General features: G+C 45.8%; 1 protein-coding gene across 1 annotated transcript in view; it reads left to right on the top strand.

Moving 5' to 3' along the window:
* mctp1a (multiple C2 domains, transmembrane 1a) overlaps positions 1-23,458 on the top strand; it is a 216,046-nt gene that overhangs the window by 141,846 nt on the left and 50,742 nt on the right. Inside the window, exon 15 of the mRNA XM_080764938.1 lies at positions 4,566-4,682. Coding sequence (XP_080621064.1) covers positions 4,566-4,682 — 117 coding nt within the window. The remainder of the gene's footprint in view (positions 1-4,565; positions 4,683-23,458) is intronic.

Here is a 23,458-nt window from a genome sequence, read left to right as displayed (position 1 = left end):
CATGACAATTCACAAAAAGGTGTGTGCGTGTGTTTGTGTGTACGCGCACCTTCCTTTTGCGTTCTCTGTCTCTCTTTCTATCTCGTTTTCTTTCTTTTTTCACTCTTCGATCCAACATGTTTTCATCCTTGTCTTCATCTGTTTTTCACTCGTCCGCCTCCTCCCTTCCTCTGGTCGCTGACCTCGGTCTCCTCCCTCCCCCCCACCCCCCTCTCTCTCTCTCTTTCTCTCCCTCTCTTTGTCTCCTTCCTCCCCAGGCAGAGAGCTGGCTATCTGGGATAGGCAGCGACCATGCAGTGGGGTGGGTAGCTGTGCTGTGCTGGTGAAGACTAGGTCCAGGCACTGCGGCAGGCCGGGCCCCCCCTTGTTTTTTTTTTCCCCAGCCGGGAGGCAGGCATGCTGGGGCAGGGCTGGACACTGCTGGGGCCTGGGTGTCCGCTTCCTCCAGCTGCCAGTCAAAGCCTAGCCCTCAGCTAGAGTAGCCGAATGGAAGGCTGGAATGGAAAGGGGGGTGGGGTGCGGGGGGGACTAGGTTAAATAACCCCTGGGCGAATGGAGGAGAAAGCGAGATGGACAGAGCGAGAGAGAGGAGAGAGAGAGAGAGAAAAGAGAAGGGAGATTCAAAAGGTTCTTTTAAGTGCTTGTATAAACATTAGGAGAGAGAGAGAGGAATGGGTATACATAACGATGGTATCATAATAGAAATTTCTCCTTAGACACTGTGAGAAATGGGAGAAGCACAAACCAAATATGTTTATACTGTGTTATTTATATGATCGGGTGCGTGTGTGTGTGTGTGTGTGTGTGTTACACACACACACCCATGAGTGTTGGAGAAAGAACATTTTGATGTGTTTATGTAGTTATTTATAGCCTCAAAATCAAGGACCCCCTTGAAAATGAGATGACGCGACTCTCTCAAGGGGCTTATCCTTCTAATGAGCGCACTATATAAAAAAGATCTGATCCAAGATCAGTGAGGCTGCACTATAGGTTTTTGCGTCTTTGTTGCTGAATTGCAGTGTCATGTTTACAGATCCTAACTCAATACGTGCAGGTTCTTAGTGAGCATGCTGCATGATCGACGTACTGTAATGTGTGAATTAACAGAAAAGTGAGTTACACAGTAACACATGCTCAAATTGCACCTTTCTAAACTGAATTTGCTGTATATATTGAACATACTGTAGCCTCAATTGCACCTTCTTAAACTAAATTGTGTTGTGTATATATGGAGCATAACCTATACTGTGAAGCTGTTCACCAAAAGTTCACCTATAACTTTGCTACAACAGGGAAAACATGCACATATGTTACCATCTTTAATTTTTACTCTTTCATTGCTCTTTCTTGCACTCTTTATTCTATCCCTTTGTTTGCTGTGCTTGCTGTGTTTTTCTGTTGTTTTGAATGTTACGTAAAACTTGTCTATGCCGCATTGCCGCTGCATAGATACGTTTTACTCTTATGTACCTACAATACAAGAGGAATTACTGTAGTGTAGTGTGTCTGAGTGTGTGCGACGTGCACTTGTATCTCGCCTGTATGAGACAACACATGTATGATGTGTGGCATTAACATTCGTTCTTGAGACCAGCTCGGGGATAATAACAATGAGATACTGTAAATGCAACGTATACTGTAAATGCAGCATCATGGAGTAATTGTGTGTGTGTGTGTGTGTGTGTGTGTGTGTGTGTGTGTGTGTGTGTGTGTGTGTGTGTGTGTGTGTGTGTGTACTCGTTTGTGTCTCAGAAAGACAAGTTCTTCTTCATTACGTTTTTATTGGTGTTGGCAGGGTCGCCACGGCCACGTCCGAAGAACATACCTCGCCGTGAGCAAACTGTGCACACAATGCTCCGGACGTTGCTGTTTCTGCTGTTGTTGTTGTGTTAAAAAAAACCCAACATCTTTGTTTGGTTTTGGTGCGTTTGGTTTGTGTCAGCGACTGTCAGTTCATGTTACCTTGTGAACGTTGCCCCTTTCTAGCTCTTATAATGTGGGATGCCGGAAGGCTAGCTTCCAGTGTTGTCCAGATTTTGTGAGAGATACATAGTCAGTGTTGTTTTTGGCAGAACCTTTTTTAATTTTAGTTTCAGTCATAGTCTCGTGAATAGTTTTTTTTAGTCACCTGGAATGTTTTAGTGTTAGTCTAGTTTTAGTCGACTAAATGTCATAAGATTTTAGTTGACTAAATCTACAGTACAGTGTGTGTGTAAGAGTAAGAAACCAGGCCTATAAGGAAAGCAAAGCCCAAAAGAAGCGACTATAGACCACATGAGCATTTTAAACCTATTATACTGTATACATTGGATATGGATATATTTTGAAGATAGCCGATCTACAAGCTTGTGAACTTGTAGATCTGCTATTTTTGAAAAACCTTGAAATTAAATGTGGAATATTTGGAAGATTTCGCAAACAACACAAATGTGGTACAGTATATGTGGTTCCCTGTGCGCGTGCGTGCATGTGCGTGCATGCATGCGTGCGCGCGTGTCTGTATGCCAACTGAGACCAGTTTATAACACCACAGAGAGAGACAGAGCGAGCACGTGTGTGTGTGTGTGTGTGTGTGTGTGTGTGTGTGTGTGTGTATGGCATTGCACTGGCATTACGACGATAACAAAATACCTTCGGACACGCTCTGTAAACCTGCTCTGTACTCATATTAACCTTAGACTGGATACGACACTGGCAAGATCCAGTATCGCTTGACTTCTTTGTTTCGCTCTCCGTGTGTCTCTGCACACTCGCATGTACGTATGTTCACATACGCACACGCACACACACACACGCACGCGCGCGCACACGCGCACACACATGACACAACACGCAAACAAACACAAAGTAGCACTGAGTCTAAAAATTGTGTTTATTAGGAAATTGTACCTCTTTTCCTGCTGATGCTGTCCAACCAAACAAAAATTAATCATAATTGTTATTGAGGGACTGCGGTTCTCGGACAGAGCAATAACTCATCTACAGTCTTATGTTATGTTATTTTCCATTTCCATGAGAGTTGCACCATCAAAACCGTGACCCCTTCTTCTTCCAGTGGAAATTCTCCTCCAACAACGAGGGAGTAATTAATTTCCCAAAACTTAACCAGCCTGTGTCCATCACAGCCTTGATTGTTTTATTTAGCCATTTATTTTATTCATTTCTATTATATTTTTTGCTTAGATTTGAAGTAATGAATTGTGTGTCCTTGGAATTTTGATGAATACGATATGTTTCGCCAGGAAAAGATTGAGTGTAAAACATGACTGGCATGCTCAGCATTTTGTTTTTAATTCCTGGAGAGGTTTTTGTCCATCATGAATATTTTTTTATGAAGTTATTCCTAAACGTAACCTCAGTAAAACTATGCCTAACCCTAACCTTAGTCCTAAACATAACCTCAGTAAAACTATGCCTAACCCTAACCTTATTCCTAAACATATTCTAAAACATAATTGCTCAGACTCTTCTTCAACAAAGATGGCGAAAGCAAACATTCTTCCTTGTACTGTGCTTATACATGAACACATTTGTAAGGTACAGAACACTGACGTCCTTAACCCAGAAAGGTAACCACAGTAAAATATATACGAGAACGTTTCACTTACCTTTTTTTTTTAAGGCTGTGTGGTTTGACGTGGCTGACGGGTATTATCTTCCCTTTTAAGCTAAACTTTTTGTCTTGCTTTTTTCCCTCTCCAATTGTACGACGCATTGACGCGCTACAAAAGGAGACCGAGCGAGTCCATCATTTGTAATTTCATTTTCCCACTAAAAATATCTTTGTGGACGGCTACGGTACTAAAGAGGCTAAAGAGGGGCCTGTCAAGATGCAGAGAACGGGGTTAATTTTCAGCCGGTTACTACTCTTGTTTGGCTGATGAGAGGGGAGGTGTAGGGGTTAGCGTGTTGGCAGATGGGAGCAGAGGACGATAGGGATGGGTCAAGCCAGGCTTTGGGAGTGTGATGGAAGGTATTGGCGTTTGGAGTGACAGGGTTAGGGACTTGGGGTGTGGGGCTTTGGGAGGTCAGGGCATGTGGGTCGGGGGGTGGGGGGGGGAGCGTGGAAGGAGTCAGTGACGAAGCATCACTGGCTTCAAAATCTTCATCCCCACTCTCCATGCACCTTTCCTTCTCGAAGGCCCAGTCCAGGGATCCCCCCCTCGAGGGGGTCCGTACGGGCAGGGGGATGTTGAACTTGGGGATCACGGATAGGAGGCCCCTGTATGGTTTCCACACAGCTTCGGGTCGGGGTGGTGCTGCTCGGTTCATTACGCTTTGTCTCGCGGTGCTTGTGACTCTGCATATGAATGTGTGAGAATGTGCGCCGTCTTCAGGTCGCACACACATGTGGTCGACGACGTATAACGTTCCTCTTCTCTCATGAGTAAAGAAAAAAACCTCCCCTGGGTCAATATGAGGCTGTATATACCGAGAATGTATACGTTCAGGGATGTATACCGGGACTGTTTCCTTTCTGTTGTCGGTTTTCTTTTGTTCGCCGGTTTTCACTCTTTTCTTTCTCTTTTCCTCTCTCTCTCTCTCTCGCTCCGTCTCTCTAGCTGTTTGTCGTCGTCGTTTGGAACTTTGAACTCTACATGATTCCGCTGGCGTTGCTACTGCCCTTAGCCTGGAACTATGTCCTCATCGCATCGGGGAGGGATACCAGACAGGACGTGGTGAGTGAGTCGCCATCCATGCACCCGCCCCATACTGTATCCATCCACCTCCCTGTCATCTCTACTGTAATTGCCTCCTCCTCCTCCTCTCTCCTGAAGGCCATAACAATGGCTGGATCCTATTGTTTGTTTGGGGGGGGGGGGGTTGTGTAACTCTGAGAACCTTTCACGGGTCATTTTAGTTCCATCTGTGCACTCTCAGATTTAATTAAGCACCGAGGATTCTTATATTGTAGATTGGTTCCAGTAGTAGTCGAGTTCTGCGATTCTCAAACCTTTTTTCATTTCGAGGACCCTCAGTTTGATAATGCATTACTCCACGGATCCACATGTGATGCTATTATTATTTATATCTCTATCTTGGTACCCCAATCTGCACTGTAAATAAGGGTCCATTTGGTTCCACTCTCAGAGTCACAGACCTATTTGTTGAGAAATGGTGCCTTACTCGCCTCGTCTTTGTCTTCCATGCATAGTACTGTTTACATGATCACACACATTCATTACATTTTTGTGCTGGGCTTTATTTCTCCGTCTGTTGTTAGAATGTTGTTGTTTTTTCTTTTCTTTTATCATTTAAAATGTAAGAACAATTTATTCATGCGGTTTGTATAATATTGTGAATCGAGTCGAGGGACACGAGCAGCATGTTTTGCACAGATGGACATAACGTAACATAACATAACGTTGCTGTCCAAAACGTCCTTTTTTTAATCATTATTTTAAATAATAAAAATATTTTAAAAATAGGACACGTGCACAACAATGCTGCGCACGCAATCACAAAGCGACCCGGTTTCTGATAAACTCTTACAGTATCAGCGGTATGAATATCCATCGGTTTCTGATAAACTCTTACAGCATCAGCGGTATGAATATGAATATTAATCGGTTGATGACACTCTCCCAACATCTATACCGCGGCGATTGCAAAATATAAAATGCAAATTGCAAAACTTTAATCGACGAATGAAAATAAGAATCTGAGTGAAATCCCTTGGGACACTTTTTCTTTCTTTTCTTTTTTTGCATTTCTTTTTAAATGAGCAAAAACCTCCCTGTGCACCTTTTGAATAGACCTGTGTGTGTGTGTGTGTGTGTGTGTGTGTGTGTTCTCACTCAGTGCATTTCTCTTCCCTTTGGAAGAAATAATGCTGCTGTCACCTTGAGCTATACGTTACGGTTACGCCACTTTACCTAGCTGCTATATTTATTTCATTCTTTGATTTTTTTTTTTTATCTCTCACTCCCAATTAAACGATGTCAAAGCGATGTCATGGAGAAACAGACACGTTTTAATCACGGCCGGCCGGCCAAGATAGATTTCAGAGAGAGAGAGAGAGAGAACCCCCAACTAGACTGGAAGTGAGCGTGAACAATGAAGTGATTAATTTAAATAAGTGTTTTTTTTTCCTGGACTTCCTGGGAGAAAAAAAGCAGTTAGCAGAATTGTCTTTCCACCATTTAAAGTATCGCATTGTGAGCTTGTAGATCTGCTATCTTCTGCTACTTGGAATAAAACATAATTAAGACATTTAAACACACACACCCTAATGCATGGGACAAACATGCTCATCGAAGTCCTGTGTGAGGTCGATTGGTTTGGATGTGGGAAACACAGCCATTAAATCAATGAGGATAACGAGGTGAAGTGTACTCGCTCTGTCTGAGGCCAAATAAATCGGTCATTTGACAAGTTACAATTTGTTTATTTATTTACACACAAAACCTGAAGTTATAATTTACCTCCGAGAGTGTAAAAAGAATGGACCCTTATAAGTTTAGGGGTGGGTATACCGACCCTCGGGACCAAGCAGGAACCGATAACAATATGCTGCTGGGTACCGGGTTTGGGTTTGGTACCGGGTATATACCCATCCAAATAATTCAATTTCGGTTCTCCCTATATCGTTCCCAGGCACAGACACGCAGTCACGCGCTATTTATTTATTTTCTTCCCTTTTTTGGATTTTACTGTGGACTCTCCACTGTGGATAAGTAAACAGTAGATAATTTGACCGTTCTCACCATCATAACTGTGATGTGGGAACGGGTACTATGGGGTGAGTGATAGTTCTCCAGTCATGATCCATGTTTTCCCAATTACCAGATTTAGATGATAAGAAACTAGAGCAAAAGTAACCGTAGCTAAAGTACTTTTACTCTGCTGAAGTCATTTTAAAACCCAGCCCTACTTATCACACACGTTATGTAATTGATACTGTTTGTGTCAGATCCAAATGCTCTATATTTGCAAAAGGAAAATATTCTGTGTGTATAAACAATAGAGGTTCGACAAAAGAAGTGCTGTTCCTTATGAATGACTGATTTAAAATCCTTTTTTTTTTGTGTTACCTCTGCCTGTAGATGGCGACATTGTTTGACAAAAAGAAAAGAGAAGAGAAATCACACATGCAGGGCCTTCAGGATAAATTAATAAATAAGTGACCATGCAGGAGGAGGGGGGGGTGATCATCTCTCTTTCTCTCTATTCGCCGCCGTCTGAATTTATCTGTATCACAATTATGTTCTTCTTCTCACGGACTTTCTAATTAAAATGTAGCAAACCAAGGTTACTAAATTCATGTAGAAATGCCACTCACTTCACATACTAATAAGCGCAGGCTCTACCTACCTGCCTCTTCACGGAAAATTGCTCTCCTCTTCTCTTCTCACTCGAGAAGAGGGGTTCGTGGGGGGGGGGGTGGGGAGAGGGGGGCAATTGTCCCTCAAGTACCCCGGGAATTGGTTTGAGCAGTAAGACATGTTAACACTCGTGTGTCGAGTGCCTTTTTTGTGTGTGCGACGGACGGTACTTGGTTTTCGCAAAATAAGTTGTCTCTGTGTCTCCCGCACAAGTACAAATGTGTTCATATTATGTGCTACTGTGCGTGCGTGCGTGCAGCATACGTGCGTCGCTCGCACGCACGCGTGTGCTGTGCGGGCTGATGTGGGATAATTTTTTTTTTCTATTATCCTCTAAGAACACACAGCTTCCTGTTGGGGATGGATGGTCAGGCATGGAGCACATTGTCTTTGTTACTGTCGGGGCAGAAACATCTTAGCTTCATATTTAAACTGTTTCTGTTGTTGTTTTTGTAAATTAATTACACACAAAAATATGGCTTGTACATCATTTCATAGATTTATTTCTTGTCATATTTATTGAGGTGCAGGTGAAAAAGTGAAAGTGGTTGAGTGGTTAAGTAAAAAACGATCTTGTGACCAAAGAATAACTACGATGGATGTATTGGGATATGGGGAGGGGGTTGGGTGGTTGAAATGCCTTTGAGCAAGGCACTGCTCTGACAGGCTGGTCAGCTAATAATCCCTGTAAGTGTCAATAATATGTACTGTGCTTACAAAAACATGCATTATCCTGGTCTCTATATACTGCCTCCCCCTGGCCAGCCGGGGTGCCTGATGGAGGAGTAAGGAGCTGGTTGGAATAACGTGTTCCTCCACACGCTACGTCCAACCGAGGAAAATGTACCTGTTGATTGAGGTTGACACTATACCGTTGCGATGCGACGCATTGTGAGCTTGTACAGTAGATGTTAACTTGAAATGGCACATTCTGCATAATGAGTACTTTAGTACTTTAAGTATAGCCTACATTCTGATGCAGATACTTTTGTACTTTTACTAAGTACATTTAGAATTCAGGACTTTTACTAACAGAGTAGTTCTATAGTATGTTGCAGTATTGATACTTTTACTTAAGTAAAACTTTTTTCAGTACTTTTTCCACCACTGCTTCAACAGCTGTATGACTCAACACGTTGTGTGTGAAAGCCAAACACTATCCGCAAAACATACACTACATACAAAACATACGCAAAACATACACTCTCCACATGCCCTTGGCCTGGTGGAGACAATAATGGACTCACCAGACCCACCAGGGTGCTCCCGGCTTATTATCACAACATAAAGTTATATCATGATTTCGACCTAAATGGTGTAATATATCAACAAGGATAGGATGATAAAAAAAAAAGATTAGCCTGATGACCGTCTTGATCCAAGGCGGTTTCTGTATCACAAATTAGCCTACGTTGGAATAACTTTAGTTAAACGTTGAGAGTTACGCAGTACATTACCTGGGTTAGCTTGCATCTTGTGTTGAACGTTGACATTATACATTATACGTGATGGACTTAACTTGTCTCATGATGTTGAGAAGCATCCAGCTCAGCTGCTGTTTATAACGTCCACTCTGATTTAAAATGTTACCCACCCGCGTTTCATTGCGTCCCGCCTGTACCCGTCCGTTTCCACCCGTCAAACACACACACACACACACACACACACACACACACACACACACACACACACACACACACACTCACACACACACAATCTTTATTCCACTATTCTGTTATACTCACAACCAAGGAAACTCTACTGTGTATGCATGTGAATAGGCTTCCGCTATACATTGTGTGCGTGCGTGCACGGGTTCCTCTGTACTGAGCCACACATTAATGCAATATGGAAATGGGATTAATTGTGTCAGATTAGCACCATTAGTGTCCCCATTCTCTCCTCTGAGACATGATGGAACGTATAGAGATAATACAAAGAACATATACATACGCACACTTACTGTATCACGCACACACACACACACACACACACACACACGCACACACACACACACACACACACACACACACACACACACTTGTATCGCCATGGTTATAAAAAAGAAATGTACATACTTTGACCTTGGCAATTCGCGATAAATTCACTAGATTAATTAATCCTGGCGGTCATTGTGTTTTAAGTGTGTCTGTGTGGGTTTTTATCAATAAAAGTAGATTAACCAGAGCTTGTGACTAAATAGTAACTGCATAATTACAATAACTACGATACCCACAATGCACCTCCTGGTCATTGTGTGGATCGTATACCATCTCAGGACTGGTGAGCAGTGGACTAAAAAGTAGGCTACTCACATTCTACCTTAAGTAAAAGTATAAATACTGCAATATAGAAATGCTCTGTTACAAGTAAACGTCTGGATTTCAATGTGTACTTGAGTAAAAGTACAAAAGTATTGGCATCAAAAAACTGTTTTTTTTCCACAAGTCCGTATACATACGTCGACGCTAGGTGGCGTCATATCCCAGGTCCGTATATACCGGTATGTATATATATATATATATATATATATATAATATGCATATTTTGTGTGTGTGTGTGTGTGTGTGTGTGAGTGTATGTATACACCTTAGAACTGTTTATTGGCATACAAATTCTCACAACTGGCCAATAAAAATAAGGTTCTGTTCTTTCCACAAAATAATATCAAATGCTGGATAGTGGGCTCGATAAGGACCCGGCTCAATAAGCCTGCTCGATAAGGTGATCGTTATCAATAAAACCATAACGAGCTCCGTCCCTACTCATGAACCATTTGACCGTTGGCAATGACACTTTGATACACATATGTGTCTCCTCATGCCCAACAACTTTCGTGTTCTGCCTTTTGACCTCTGACCTTTAGATCACCCGCCATTCTGAATTATATGAAAAACAGTTAAAATGTATCTCCTACCAGGATCTTTGATCAGAATGCACAAAAACGTCTACACGTGAACTTTAGACCTATTCTTTCTCTCTCTTTTACATCTCTCTATGTTGAAACCTTCAGTGTATGATGAATCGTCATTTTACTTTATTTATTTTAATCGTCTGAGGACTTTACGGTTTTAGCAGTGCTGGCGCACACGTACAGTACGTTACACGCATTGGGTACATACACGCACACACACACACACACACACACACACACACGTGTTCACTAATGCACACGCACACCCACCCGTATATCCCAAGAGTAGTGTCCCTGTTTGTTTTTAGACCGCTTCCCAATCTGTGCCTGGTGCTGTGTGTGTGTGTGTGTGTGTGTGTGTGTGTACTGTTCCCCTCTACTGTTCCCCTCTACTGTTCCCCTCCACTGTTCCCCTCTACTGTTCCCCTCTACTGTTCCCCTCTACTGTTCCCCTCTACTGTTCCCCTCTACTGTTCCCCTCTACTGTTCCCCTCTACTGTTCCCCTCCACTGTTCCCCTCCACTGTTCCCCTCTACTGTTCCCCTCTACTGTTCCCCTCTACTCGCCCACTGTTCCCCTCTACTGTTCCCCTCTACTGTTCCCCTCTACTGTTCCCCTCTACTGTTCCCCTCTACTGTTCCCCTCTACTGTTCCCCTCCACTGTTCCCCTCTACTGTTCCCCTCTACTGTTCCCCTCTACTGTTCCCCTCTACTGTTCCCCTCCACTGTTCCCCTCCACTGTTCCCCTCTACTGTTCCCCTCTACTGTTCCCCTCTACTGTTCCCCTCTACTGTTCCCCTCTACTGTTCCCCTCTACTGTTCCCCTCTACTGTTCCCCTCCACTGTTCCCCTCCACTGTTCCCCTCTACTGTTCCCCTCTACTGTTCCCCTCTACTGTTCCCCTCCACTGTTCCCCTCCACTGTTCCCCTCTACTGTTCCCCTCTACTGTTCCCCTCTACTGTTCCCCTCTACTGTTCCCCTCCACTGTTCCCCTCCACTGTTCCCCTCTACTGTTCCCCTCTACTGTTCCCCTCTACTCGCCCACTGTTCCCCTCTACTGTTCCCCTCTACTGTTCCCCTCTACTGTTCCCCTCTACTGTTCCCCTCTACTGTTCCCCTCTACTGTTCCCCTCTATTCGCCCACTGTTCCCCTCTACTGTTCCCCTCTACTGTTCCCCTCTACTCGCCCACTGTTCCCCTCTACTGTTCCCCTCCACTGTTCCCCTCCACTGTTCCCCTCTACTGTTCCCCTCTACTGTTCCCCTCTACTGTTCCCCTCTACTCGCCCACTGTTCCCCTCTACTGTTCCCCTCTACTGTTCCCCTCTACTGTTCCCCTCTACTGTTCCCCTCTATTCGCCCACTGTTCCCCTCTACTGTTCCCCTCTACTGTTCCCCTCTACTCGCCCACTGTTCCCCTCTACTGTTCCCCTCTACTGTTCCCCTCTACTGTTCCCCTCTACTGTTCCCCTCTACTGTTCCCCTCTACTGTTCCCCTCTACTGTTCCCCTCTATTCGCCCACTGTTCCCCTCTACTGTTCCCCTCTACTGTTCCCCTCTACTCGCCCACTGTTCCCCTCTACTGTTCCCCTCTATTCGCCCACTGTTCCCCTCTACTGTTCCCCTCTACTGTTCCCCTCTACTCGCCCACTGTTCCCCTCTACTGTTCCCCTCTACTGTTCCCCTCTACTGTTCCCCTCTACTGTTCCCCTCTACTGTTCCCCTCTACTGTTCCCCTCTATTCGCCCACTGTTCCCCTCTACTGTTCCCCTCTACTGTTCCCCTCTACTCGCCCTCCCTCCACTGTTCCCCTCTACTGTTCCCCTCTACTGTTCCCCTCTACTCGCCCACTGTTCCCTCCTACTCGCCCACTTGGAAGACCACCACGGCATGAGAGAATATAGAACTGAGGAAAATAAACAAGAAGAAATACAGGGTGTCTCCTAGGGTAGGTACCCTCACAAAAAACATGCTGTAATCCTGGTCACTAAACTGCCTCCCCCTGGCCAGCCGGGGCGCCTGATGGAGGGGAAAGGAACTGGTTGGAATAACGTGTTCCTTCCACGCGCTACGTCCAACCAGGGAAACTCCCCCCTGTCAGGTGTAAAGGAGCAACTTGGACACTCAGGCATGAAGGAAGCATGAGTTCAAGTCCGTTGCTCTCCCCATGTCCCCCATATATGGGGACTAGGTTGGTGGAGGGTGTGTAGAGCCCAGGATCACATTAGATGATTGACACAGGGGTGAAAAATGGGTTACAAAATCGTGGGATAAAACGGTGGTGCTGAGAAACAGGCTTCTAATTACTTCAAACATTCAACACGGCAAATGAAAGCACGGTGTAGAGTGGAGACGGAGGTCAGTGTCCGGAGTGAGGCGGTTTGCCATATACAGTCTGAAGGAATCTCTGCTTCAACACAGAGATGTAGAGATAGGTCGCAAATGCTGTCGCAAAGGTTTTTATACTAAGTGAATGCTAAAAGCCTTTTTATAGTTTCACAAGATGTATTACCCAAAGTGTTCCTATTTATATCCAATATTTATTTGCAAATACATTGTTTTATTTCGATTGTCTTGTTCCACTTCTGCTTTGGCAATGTAAAAGTACGTTTTCTCATGCCAATAAAGCTGAGAAAGAGAAAGAGAAGGAGGGAGGGAAGAACACACAGGGAGAGAACGAAAAGGAAGCAGAGAGATAGAAAGACAGTGTGTCTCAGAAGAGAGAGAGAGAAAATAAACCCTTCAGTTGAGTACAGACTTCCTAATGAACCGAAGGGCCTTGCCTCTCCTATGATGGGGGGGTGTTGGGGGGGGGGGGGGGGGGGGGGATTACAGCGTCCAGGCCCCCATCTCGTATTCCAGAGCCCAACCACAGCCCCCCCTCCCCCCCTCCCTGTCTGAGGAGGATATAAACAAACACGGCGTTCCGACGCACACACACACACACTGTAATTCACTGGTCAGGGTCGTTCACTGTTGCGCGGTCGCACGCTGCGCTTCACAAGCTGCACCCCCTCCACCCCCCTCCCGGGTCAGCGTTCCCTCCCCCCTCCCCTCCAGCCTTGACCGGTACCTGCTGAAGCAGCCGGTGGCTGCATGCATGCATATGCGGCGGCGCCTCACAACGCCTGTTAGACCGCAGACCTCCACTCTTATCGTGTAGGACCTTTGACCTCTTGACCTTTTCCCCGACCCTCTCCTCCTCCTCCTCGCCGCCATTACACGACCCAACCCCCCTCCTTCGTGTCTTGCTCTGAAAGAAAATGGAATCTGTCTGTACTGTGTGTGCGTGTGTGTGTGCGTGCGTGCGTCTGCGTGTGTGCGTGCATGTGCGCACAGACTGCAGACACGCTGAGAGAGACGTAATTTGGAGGGGAACAATGATGACAATACCAAAAACACACCCATTGTAACGTGAACAGAATGTGACATCGTTCTCATTGTAACGTGAACAGGATGTGACATCGTTCTCATTGTAACGTGAACAGGATGTGACATCGTTCTCATTGTAACGTCAACAGGATGTGACATCGTTGTCATTGTAACGTGAACAGGATGTGACATCGTTCTCATTGTAACGTGAACAGGATGTGACATCGTTGTCATTGTAATGTGAACAGGATGTGACGTCGTTCGACATATCCATATGTGGATATGTGGGGCGACTGTGGCTCAGGAGGTATAGAGCAGGTCGTCCGATGGTTCGAATCGACGGTTCGAATCCTGGCTCCAGGAGTCTACATGTTGAAGTGTCCTTGGGCCTTGCATGGTTACTGCCGCCATCTGTGTTTGAATGTGTGTGTGAATGGGTGAATGTAATGCACAATGTAAAGCGCCTTGGATAAAGGCGCTATATAAATGCACCATTTACTATTCAATGTTTGTGGTTGTCCTAATGATAAATGGACTGCTGCTGCTAGTAGGATCCTCCTGCTGCTCTTAGACTGTTGCTTATGTTGTCAAACACAAGCAACAGTAACATCTCTGTTCTTTCTACTCTTCTCCATATTCCTCTCCTCTCCTCTCCCCTGTTTTTAAACCTTGGACAGTATGGCGCTTAGTTCAGCCTCATTGCCAAGGAAGTTGCCAGTAGGTCTAACCAGGAGTGTGCGGGCGTACGCACCTGCATGTTTCCACATACAGGTGTGTGTATACATGCACACGTATTACAGCATGTACAGTATATGCTACTCACACACACTTGAGTGTGTGTGAGTGCGTTTGTGTAGAACAGGTCCAGGGAGTATATAGGGTGCAGGGTCCATGTCCCATGTAGGAAACACGTGTCCTTCCCTCGCCACTTCCACTGGCCCGGAGAAGACCCAACGCCACATGTTCAGAAGGTCCACCGCTGGCTGTCACGGAGGCCATGGAAAGAACACGCTGATGTCTCTCTCTCTCTCTCTCTCTCTCTCTCTCGCCGCCCAGATGACGGCCAATTAGGCCTCGTCACCCTGGAGGACCCTCGACTAAACCCCCACCCTCTCCCTTCCACATCCCCCTCATTCCTATAGCTCTCCAAACCATTCTGGCTGTACAGAACAGATGTATACCCACTGCGATCCAACCCAAACCGTGGATAGAAGACCATAATGGTGTAGAACATTCTGCACACTCAGTCAGTGTGCATGTCACCCATGTCCGCTCGAAGCCGCTGTTCAGTGCTGATGCATGGTTCCCTAGGGGTCCTTGAGGGAGTTCCAGGGGGTCCACAGCTAAATGATAGTTAGGAACCAAATGGACCCTGGGTCTGTAAATCTGAGAGTGTACAAATGGTTCCATTTCTACACTCTCAGATTTTACAATATACTTTGGGGTCCCAGAGATAGAAATGGGGGACCGTAGCCTAATTCAGGTCAAACCGGGGGTGCTTGAAATGAAAATGGTTGAAAATCTCTGCTAGAGCCGCAAAAATCTTCTCTTTTGGGGGTCCTGCGTATATTTATTGGGTTAGAGAGGGCATCACGCTGCCCACACACACACTGGGCTCCGCTCAATAGATAGATTTCTTTATTCAATCGGCCTTTTCCATTAGATCCATCCATTTCTCTCTCATTTTGGACGCGTGTTTATGTCCGTATCTGGGGGTCTATGTATTGCTTGTTCAGTGTGGTTTTATATAGCTTTTGTTCAACGCATGTACGTCAACACTTTTATTACTGCGGTTAAGTGTGCTACTTTGAAAAGTGTTATTAAAAACTTTGGGGGCGGGGGGGGGGATCATTAAAATACTTTGTGATTGACACACGTGGAATCGGCGGCTTCGAAACCGCTTCTGCTTCGATTCTACTTCAATGGCATCTCACTTTGAGTCTTCGTATAGTCATTTTTAGCCTCTCTCTCTCTCTCTCTCTCTCTTCCGTACCGCTATATCCGCGTCTCCAAAGGCGGAGCGCGGATCTCTAAACAGCTCACCTTGACATCCTGCCCTCATTAAGACCCGCAGAGAGACAGCCTTATAGGAGCACCATCAATATTAGCAAAAAGCAGGAAGTCGGGGGAGGGGAAAAAAAGGATGTGAACTCAGCCCATTAAACCATTTTGGGCGGGAACCCCTTTTGGGGTTAGCATTACGTTATGCTTTAGCTATTGAAAAATAGCAGATCTACAAGCTCCTACGAGCTTGTAGGTCTGCTATTTTTGAAAAATCGTTAAAATGTGCCTCAAATCCGAAAACTTTTTTGTTTTTGTTTTTCGATGTCAGGCCTGAATGGGTTAAAGCTCGTCACACCTCCTCATTTCCACCTGGAGGAAGAGAATTAAAAGGAGAGGCAGACGGAGAGAAGGGAACAGCAATGTATAGGAGGAGAGAGAGAGACAGAGAGAGAGAGAGAGAGAGAGAGAGAATCCTCTCCACGCAGAGACTGAGAGACGTGTCAACAAGAGAGATGGAGCGACAGCTGCAGAGAGAGGCAGAGAGAGAGAGCGAGAGAGGGAGAGAGAGAGACACGAAGGAGGCGGGGGAAAGGATGCGTCTGCTGCCTTCCTCGAAGGCTGAGGAGGAGGAGGAGGAGGAGGGAGCCTGCATGAGGAAGATGATGATGGCAGGCGCTCCTCAGCAAGCGCGTCAGACATGGCAGTCGGTGACAGGTGACAAAATCAAAAAGGTCACGTCACTTTTAACTGGGAGCCGCATGTGCCCTGGCTGATTTCCCCCGTGCCACCCTGCCGTCGCGCCTCTCTCTCTCTCTCTCTCTCTCTCTCTCTCTCTCTCTCTCTCTCTCTCTCTCTCTCTCACCTCGCGCTCCTCCGTGTGCTCCTCATGGCGCGCCCCTTCCCTTCAGTTCCATCGTCTTCTGGCGGAGCAGACAACCCTGGCAGGCTGAGAGACGGGAAGACGTACGTACGTACGTACGGGGCCCTTTTCACACATCGGTCGGGACGCCAGGCGTCAGTGATGTCTCCGCCGAATGCTCCCAGCCTCCCTTCTCTCTCTCTCTCTCTCTCTCTCTCTCTCTCTCTCTCTCTCTCCAAACCTTTGGATGTGCTCCGTGCTAACGGTGTCAGCAGCTCTGGGTTGTCTGCATGCCTCGGCTCTGCATGGCTGCTGCTGTTGTGGTTGTTGTTGTTGCTGCTGCTGTTGTCGTTTTGTCAATAGCGTTCCCTGTGGTTGTTTGTGTTGAGTTTTGGTTTTCTTTCGGAAACCCCCAAGTTTGAGCCACAGCATATTTGTGCGTATGTTTTGTCTACGCCGGGTTTTTTTCTGTCTTTTGAAACACAATCACAGTGGACTCCAAATCCAAACATGCAGTAACACTCACTGGAAAAAATATTGTCCGTCTTTACAGTATGTAAAAGTTGTATAATTATATTTTGGATTTTTTATTTATTTTTTCATAAAATCCCATAGGAATAAGTCTTAAGACAAGACAAAAATGTCATTCATTCATTCATTGCAGGAGACTAGCTGTCTGCCTGTGTCCAGAGCTACTTTAGCAAACTGCTGGACCAATCAGTCATTTTCTTTCCCATAGGTTTTTGCAACGTGCAGTGAGTCGTTTTCATCGCATGATGATGTGATGTCCAGGAACCCCTTTTGGTGTATCAGTAGATATGAAACATAGATATTTCAGGATTTAGCATTTTTTTAATTTCGACGTCTGGCCTAAACGGGTTAAATGGCTAAGGACGGAGCCACCAGCGCCAATCAAAACAATAGTCTGTTTGCTGCAATAAAATGGTTAAATCTACTGTGGGCGAAAGTGTTCCTGCTGCGCTCGTCACTCGGACTGACACGCGGACTCTCCATATTGCCGCGGCCCCCCTTCCTCCACCCCTCACCCCGAACCGCCAGCTTCCAGCTCCTCGGCCCCCCTTCCTCCACCCCTCACCCCTAACCGCCAGCTCCGGGAGGCCTCAACCCCCACGCTGCCCCCCTGCTGGGCGAGCTCTGACTGGGGGGCGGTCAGTGCAGACGGAAGCCCCTGCACCTTCCCTGCCCTCCCCCATCCGATGGGGCACGACTCTGACAGCTTGTGAAGGACCCGTACGGGTCTGTCTGGATCACGACATGCATGCACGGCCCTGCCCTGAACCGCACGCTCAGTGGCGCATGCACGCACGCACATACACACACATGCCCAAAGACGCACAAACGACTCTCTCTCGCTCTCACACACACACACACACACGCACGCACACGCAGTGCACATATTATACGAACATGCATTCAAAGCACACGCTTGCATACACAAATCCACACGCACACACGCTTGCATAGACAAATCCTCAGCCAGCCAGCCAGTCAGCCAGCCAGTCAGTCAGCCAGTCAGCCAATTCCAGCCAGTCGGCTAACCAGTCGGCCAAGCATCAGCAGCTGGAGAGGTTAAAACCCCCTCACGTATCAAAGAGGCTGAACAGCAGGGGAACGCAGAGAGGGATGGAGGAGGGAGGGAGGGAGGGAGGGATGGACAGGGGGGGAGAGCGGGAGGAAAAAAAGGAGGAGAGTATATCTTCATGTTGGCCAGGATGTCTGCCTCGGCGTCAATTCCCCCTGCGGCTGTCATTGGGAAGGTTAGGAGGAAGGAAGGGGAGACGGTGGAATCCAGCCGGGCCAGGAGAGAGAGATGGGGGCGGGGGGGATAGAGACACAGAGACACAGAGAGAGAATGGAGAAAGATATTTCTGAGTGAGGGTGAAATGACGGTGGTTGCTCCAGGGGCGTACGTGCGTGCTGTGGTTGCTTGTTTCATTGATCCAGTCAGTCTATCCAGTATATATATATATATATATATATATATACTGTATATACATCCCTAGACATACATTGCCGTTCATCTCTCCCGGTGCAGACAGTTTGGTTACAGCGGTAAACTCTCCTATACCTCTCCATATACCATATATCTATATGTGTCTCCTTACCAGATATGTCAGTGAGTTTTTCACACTGCACACTCTTATCCTTAGGTCTTTTTTGCTGGTAAAAACCTATTAAATAATCTGTATTATTTTGAGACAATTCCGATACCGATATGACATTTTTATGGCCGATTCCGATTATGCTACCGTTTACTCGTGCATTCTCTCATACTCTCGATACTTTGTAAACTTGACCCTTGGTCTCTGTACTTTGTCTGCTCCTTTCCCCCCCCCCCCCCCCCTGTATACACCAAAGCTTTTCACCTAGAAAATAGCCACACACGAATGTGGCGGGTTTCGAGCTGGTGCAGATCTGCTATACTTTTGCTGTTTTTGAATTTGAATCCTGAAAACAGTTTTGGACATAATATGATTCCCACCCCGACAGAGACTAGTATAGCGAGAAGCTCTACACGGAGAGAGAAGAAACAGAAGGGAAAGGACAAGCAAAGAGAATGATGTTATTGCTCTGGTTGGGATGGAGAAGCATTGTCTCACCAAGCAGGCCTTCAGGCTCTGCAGCCGTCACTGTAGTTACTGTAGTTACTGTAGTTATACCGTTCACAGTCCTTTGAACTCTCAATGTCACCCTATTGCTCTCATGTGTTTCCTGTTATTTTGTTTTGTTGTCGTCCCCCCCCCCTCCGCATTATCACCATCTGTGAATGTATTCATGGGACACGGTGTAATCTGTGAGTGTAACCATGTTGTGGTGTGTATAGCCTGTATCATTTGAATAGGGTGGTATATGTTAATCCTCCTCCTCCCCACCTTATAGCAGATATACCTGAACGGGCCGCGGCCCGGCGCCTCTCTGCGGGTGACGCGATGCTAGCCACCCGCGCGCCATCCCTTATAGTCGCTACGGAAGCTTTGATGCAGCCGTGTGGGTAATGATGGTAATTCAAACTGTACGTGATAACAGAATCACACAAATGATATCACACCGCAAACAGGCCTTAACGGAGAGAGAAAAAGAGAGAGGGAGAAAGAATGAATGGGAGAAGGGAGGAGAGGAATAAAGGAAGAGATGGGGGTAAAAAAAAAAGAGAGAAAATTCATCAACTCCACCGGTGAAATTCACACATCCCCTTACTGAGGCGGCATAGCTACTGCGGCACGTTGCGTTTAGCCATGGCAATCTTCGGTGCAGATGACATGTTGCCCGTCTTTTTATTTATTAATTTTACACTGTGTCTCGTCGCGGGGAACATGACTTCTCTCTGTAACCAGGGGCGATAGCAGGAGAGAGAGAGAGAGAGAGAGGCGAGCAGAGAGGAGAGGAGAGCGGAGAAAACGACTCAATCAGCCTCTGTGTCTCTCTAGGTCATGCTTTCTCCACACAGCTCGCTTTCACTCATTCCCTTTTGTTTAAAGTTGCGAGCGCATGCCAGGCATGCCCCGGCAAAGCCCGCGTGCGGAGGAATCCATTATGTTTGTGTTTTGGCATGGGCGAACGGATTTGGGGAGGAAACCGTGATGACTCTATAAACAGTTATATTTTATTTGTTTAGCGCTTTGCCAGAAGGCCTTTGTTTCGCAGTATCGCGTCACCCATCTTTCCCCCCCTTGGCCGGGTTCAGATATTCCCCCCACTCCACTGCGGTATGTCTATATCTCTGCTCTGCTCTGCGTATTCATGGCTGCGTCGGTCGAGATGGTTAGCGAGCTCTGGGCGTTGGATTGTCTTGGCGGTAATGGAGTCTCGGTGAAGTGGGTATATAAACCAACCACTTGCTGTGTACAGTCAGACAGCTGTAATTGTGAAGTCCACGCGCATGGCACGCAGAGTAGAGTACCCCTGTGATTTACACACACACACACACACACACACACAGTATTACTATGCTTGTGATGACATTGAATGACGCCAATTTTACAATTGCCATTTTAACCCTAACCCTTAAAGCCAGTTATGCTTATGCAAAAAATAAATAAAGCAGATCTACAAGCTCACAACGCACCACAGTGCGGTGCGTTGTGAGCTTGTAGATCTGCTATTTTTGGTGCAGCAACACTGTCAGGTACAAACCCGATCCCTAAATCTAACGTCTGAAATGCCTAATCCTAAACCCAACTTTAATATGTTCTTAATTGTATATCCTATAAAAATCAGTTTTTGTCACCCCACAAAAACAACAATTTCTCGTGTTTGGACAGGACAACAATTGTGTTCGCAATGTCTATTCCACAAATTCTGCTATGCTTGGTGGGGGATATTTGAGCCTCACAAGTATAGTACACACACACACACACACACACACACACACACACACACACACACACACACACACACACACACACACGCACCATAACCCCAATGCGTGCACGGAAAGAACTATTGACTCTCCCAACACTCCAGTACTGTGCTGAACCTCTCTTTGTTTCTATGGGAAGCAGCATTTCCATAAGAGGCTTATGTCAGCCACCGCTCTGCCAAGCCCCCACCACACCACCCCCCACACCGCCTTATTCCAATAAAACACACGCACGCACACACGCATGCACACGCACGCACGCACACACACACACGTTTGCGCCATAAGACAAAAGCTATTGTTTGCTTCAGTAATGATTAGTTGAAGAGTTGGTGGAGGGTTGTGGTGAAGAGGTGGTTGTTGGTGGACACAGTACTCCCAACCACAGTACTTCAGTCACACAGGCAGAAACCTCTTATCTCCATATTTTACCGTTTTTAGTTTTTATTTGTAAATTAATGCCCTACTTGATCATAATACAGCCAAAAAAAGCATAAAAAGTAGCAGATCCACATGCTGGAAAAGTTGTTCGAAAAGCAACAAGAATCAGCTTGTAGATTCAGCCTTTTTTTTTTTGCTATATTTTTGAATTTCAAACCTGAAAAGTAGCAGTTTTGGATATAGGAGGTTTCCAGGTTCCGCCACAAAAGAGACGATTATACTTCTGATCAAATTTGACTCGACCACAAGTGAAAGTTGCTCAGTCAAATGTGTACTTCATAATTGAAAAGGAAAGGTTTTAGGGGACGATATGGTTCAGTGATGCTTGGTTCAGTGATGCTTGCAGAATCTCGTTCCATGACCGCATCACTGTCGAGGCAATAATCACGTTAAACCACACCCTCTTGTGTGATATTGCTTAAGTATATGTGTCTGTCTACCTATACACGTGTGACTTTTCTGTGGGTATTTCCGTGTGTGTGTGTGTGTGTGTCTGTCTACATATATTGTCCCTGTTGAGTGGAAACCCAATGTCCCAATCCGTTACTTTTCGGGATTCAAATTCAAAAGTAGATATGCTTACTTTTCATGCTTTCTTGTGACGCTGTAAGTATCATCAAGTACAGTACAGTACAGTACAGTATAGGGCGGTTCATTTACGAGAACAGACTGTGGACATGAGAGGTTCCTGGCCGACAGCAGTGGCGATATGCTGCCTAGTCTCTGAGTGTCTGGGGGTCTCTGAGCTGTTCCACTTCTACCCGTCCTGCACCAATGGAGCACATAGTTGCTGTTCTCTGTCATTGTGACGTGTGTGCATGTGCGCCAGAGGCTCCTGTCTCTCTCTCTCACACACACACACACACACACACACACACACACACACGCGCACACGCACGTGCACGCACACACACACACACACACACACACAAACACACGCACGCACACACACACACACACACACACACACACACACACACACACACACTGTCACCTCCTCTGAGATCAGATAGAGAGAAAGCTGGATGGACGGACGGACGGACGAACGGACGGATGGATGTACGGATATATTTTGATTGATTGATTGAATAATTTATTAGACAGAAATGTAAGACATTAGCTAGAAAAGGATAACGCAAAGACCTTGTTTCCATTGTGGTCCTAGTATTGGTGGGTGGATGGATGGATGGGTGGATGGAGAGAAGACATGAGGTCAAGAGGTCATGGAATGGTTCAGATGAGTCATTGTCTCGTGTTGTCAGACTGTTTTTTTTTTCAAATGTTTCCGTCATACAGTCTGGAGCAACGGAAGCTAAAGCACTGGTTCCCAAACTTTTTCATGTCAAGGACCCCCAAATTGATACTAATTATCCTGCGGACCCCCATTAAAAAATATATGCCAAGGGCCCTCATAAGAGAAGATTTGTACGGCTCTAGCAGTGATTCTCAACCCATTTAATTTCATGGACCCCCAGTTTAATATGCATGTTAGTCTACAGACCCCCATTTAATGGCATTTGTATCTCTGGCACACCAATTTATATTGTAAAATCAATGTTAATTTAACTTTGAGAGTGTACTCTTTGATGAATTGAAAATGGTGGGCCCTATTATTGTAAACAAGTGTAATGCTTTATGGTGTCGTCCACTCACAGTTAACAGTTTTTGTATTGAGAATTCTGCAAACTGTTAACAATTCAATCAATCAATCAAAAACAGTCCCATAATGGTCCATTTGGTTCCTAACTATCATTTAGCTGGGGACCCCCTGGTCACGGGACCCCACTTTGAGAACCACTGACCTAAAGGACCACTATACTCTGCCACCATCATCAATACATATGTTCATGTTGTCTATGTTGTTGTCTATTAATAAATAATAGGGATGGGACGACATGGGTACCTCACAATACGATGTCTGTGGCGATATGAGGCCCTCCATAATGATAATATCACGATATTATTGCAAGAGATTTCATCAACGATATATCACGATATCTGTAACTGAAAATGAAAAAAATAACCATAAAAGGCAAAAATCTGGAATCATGTATTTATTCCAAAATCTTCAAATAGTTTTGAGTCACAAACAGTCCAACAGTGGTAATATGTCGCTGTCAGACAGAAACATTTTCCGACTTTTTATGAATTATTTAGGT

Source organism: Protomyctophum bolini (genome assembly GCF_963924005.1).
Source record: "Protomyctophum bolini genome assembly, chromosome: 6".
NCBI lineage: Eukaryota > Metazoa > Chordata > Actinopteri > Myctophiformes > Myctophidae > Protomyctophum > Protomyctophum bolini.
This window is presented reverse-complemented; position numbering and strand designations above follow the sequence as displayed.